The sequence below is a fragment of the Anopheles maculipalpis genome, chromosome X (genome assembly GCF_943734695.1).
Source record: "Anopheles maculipalpis chromosome X, idAnoMacuDA_375_x, whole genome shotgun sequence".
Lineage (NCBI taxonomy): Eukaryota > Metazoa > Arthropoda > Insecta > Diptera > Culicidae > Anopheles > Anopheles maculipalpis.
The window spans coordinates 12,921,517-12,924,126 of NC_064870.1; the positions used below are offsets into that span (position 1 = coordinate 12,921,517).

At 53.0% G+C, this 2,610-nt stretch overlaps 1 protein-coding gene across 1 annotated transcript; it reads left to right on the forward strand.

Moving 5' to 3' along the window:
• The first annotated feature begins 484 nt into the window (after positions 1-484).
• LOC126557471 (E3 ubiquitin-protein ligase makorin-2-like) lies at positions 485-2,394 on the forward strand. The gene is made up of 2 exons (XM_050213263.1): positions 485-1,520; positions 1,911-2,394. Exons 1-2 carry the CDS (start codon positions 517-519, stop codon positions 2,377-2,379), a joined length of 1,473 nt encoding a protein of 490 aa, XP_050069220.1. The 5' UTR covers positions 485-516; the 3' UTR covers positions 2,380-2,394.
• The last annotated feature ends 216 nt before the right edge of the window (positions 2,395-2,610 follow it).

Below are 2,610 nucleotides of genomic sequence, written 5' to 3' on the forward strand. Positions count from 1 at the left end.
TCACTGCACACTTGCATATGTACGAACCGCGACCAATCGTCCGCCGGCGTGCCTTGTTTGAAGGCCCTCGCCCAATACGTTCTGCGATTCCCTCACCAGAATGCTATTTTTTCCAAACGTACGATACAAATGTCGAACCAAAAACCTTCTTTATGAGCTGCTTCTAGATTTTTGGCGATTTTCCCGTAGCGACTTATTTTGGCTAAATATTTTTGTCTAATTTTGTTTTCTCATTCTTTCATTTCACCGTAGCTAATGGTTTAGTGCGCGATCGTGAGCCAACGCAAACACACGCCACACGGTGCTAGGGAAGAAAATATACGCACTGTTGGTGGGCAGTGTTCAACAGTGTATTTTAGTGCATATCACAGGTGCGTGCACTGTGGCCGCACATCAGCACCAGGTCTCGCTGAACGGCACAGCGAAGAATAGCGAGACTTCACCGACTCCATTGCTCTGCTCGCCACCAGCTTTGCGTCCAAAATAGGCTCCCACGCGCCCCAAATCCTGCCCGCGATGGAGAAGGGCAAGGATGTGGTGATGCCGGTGGTTCCACCGTTGGATAATGCGGCCGCGGCGCAGATCGTCTGCCGGTTCTTCCAGTACGGTACGTGCCGGTTTGGCAGCTCGTGCCGCTTCATCCATCCCGCTGCACCGACCGCACACGAGACGCACGGTAGCAGCTGCGGTAGCAGCTGCGGCAGTAGCGGTAGCAGCCACAGCAGCAGCAACAGCAGCAGCACCGGTACCAGCCCAGCCGCCAACCATACGCTGGCGGCCAAGAAGAAGGAAGATACGGAGAGCAAGCTAAATCCTACCACGCTGGATCTTTCCCGTTGGATTGATGCGCCCGTTTTTGTGCCGAAATCGAAACTTTCCACACAGCAGCAGCAGCAAAAGGAACAAACTCCCCGTAAGAAGCTCCAGCACAAGGAACTGAAAGACGCGGAGCACGAGGACGAAGAGGAGGAGGAGGAGGACGACGAAGAGCGAAATAATGAAGCTGATAATGAGGCGGACAACGAGGAGGAGGAAGAAGAGGAGGAGGCAGCGGACGCCGAGGATGGTGCGGTCGGGTACGCTGGTTCGTCGCTGCTTTCCTACGCGAACGTCGTCACAATGAACAACAATCACAACGGTCAGGACATTGCGCTTGCACCCGGCGAAATCGGTCTCTGCATCAACTACGAGAAGGACGGAATCTGTCCGATCGCCGACTGTGTGTACCTGCACGGTGAGCTGTGCGAGCTCTGCCAGCAATACTGTCTCGACCCGCGGGACAAGGAGCAGCAGCGCCGCCACAATGCGGACTGCATCCGCGAGCACGAGCTGGAGATGGAGCACGCGTTCGCGGTGCAGCGTTCGCGCGACAAATCGTGCGGCATCTGTCTGGAGGTGGTGATGGAGAAGCGGGCCCGGGAGCAGCGATTCGGCATTTTGCCCAACTGTAAGCACACATTTTGTCTCGGCTGCATCCGGACCTGGCGCAAGGCAAACAATTTTGCCAACAAAATTAAAAGGTAAATGGTCGCGTGCTGAACTGTCCACTGTGGCTCTGACTCGTACAAGAGCCATGAGTTGGGGCGGTTTTTTGTTTGGTGATGCGTAGTGGTGTACGCACTGAGTTAGAGTGTGTGAGTGATTTAAATTTTTTCAATGAATAATTTAAATAAACTTCGACGGGTTGATCGACTTAGGTGAACCTTAGCGGAAAGAGGGGAAAAAAATCGTACATGGCGGCCGCCAGCCCTCACAATTATAGAGCCAGGCGAAGGTTATAGAGCCTTTTTCTTAGGCTCTATAACCTTCGCCCTGTCCACCAGAATGGCCCCCCGTATTCCTCCGCAAAAGAAACCGTCCCAAATAGAGTTGTAGTACTTACGTATACCGTTTGCTTCTGCCACTTTTAGGAGCTGCCCAACCTGTCGCGTACCATCCGACTTTGTCTGTCCCAGCTTTGTGTGGGTAGAGTGTGGCGAGGAGAAGAAGCGCCTGATCGAAAACTACAAACAAGCCTGCAACAACACCGACTGTATGCACTTCAAGAAGGGCAGCGGGAACTGCCCGTTCGGCAATAAGTGCTTCTACCGCCATGCCCTACCGTCCGGCGAGCTGGTCGATCTCGGTGCGCCGTCCCGCCGGCGCAACCTGACCCGGGGCCGCCACCGCGATATGGATCATGCCGATACGCTGCAGCTGCAGGAAATCTTTGCCACCATCATCGCACCGCGCAGCTGGCTGCTGCACGACTACATGGATTCAATCTTTTCCGATCTGGACTATTCGGAGGACGACCTGGAATATTTTTCCGGGCGGGGCGGAGGCTTCCCGTCCGACTCCTCTGACTACGAAGATGATTTTATGTTTGATCTGATATGATCAGCAACGAAGCATTAAACCAGCTTTTTGGGGTAGTGCAGGGGAAGTTAGATTGGAGTTTTGGAACGCTCGTAGGTGAGAGGCATATGAGCGAAAGGGAGAGAAAAAGAGAGAGAGAGAGAAAAGCGTTTAAAAAACAGTTAATAGCCAAAGTTTAAAACACACACATACACGAAACAAGAAAAAAAAACACTCACGATTTTGAAGCACGCACGCATGGAATGATACGGT

Coding starts and splice junctions, on each gene's coding strand:
- LOC126557471 (XM_050213263.1), top strand. CDS start 517: ATGGAGAAGGGCAAGGATGTGGTGATGCCGGTGGTTCCACCGTTGGAT. Junction 1,521..1,910: donor TTTGCCAACAAAATTAAAAG/GTAAATGGTCGC, acceptor TGCCACTTTTAG/GAGCTGCCCAACCTGTCGCG.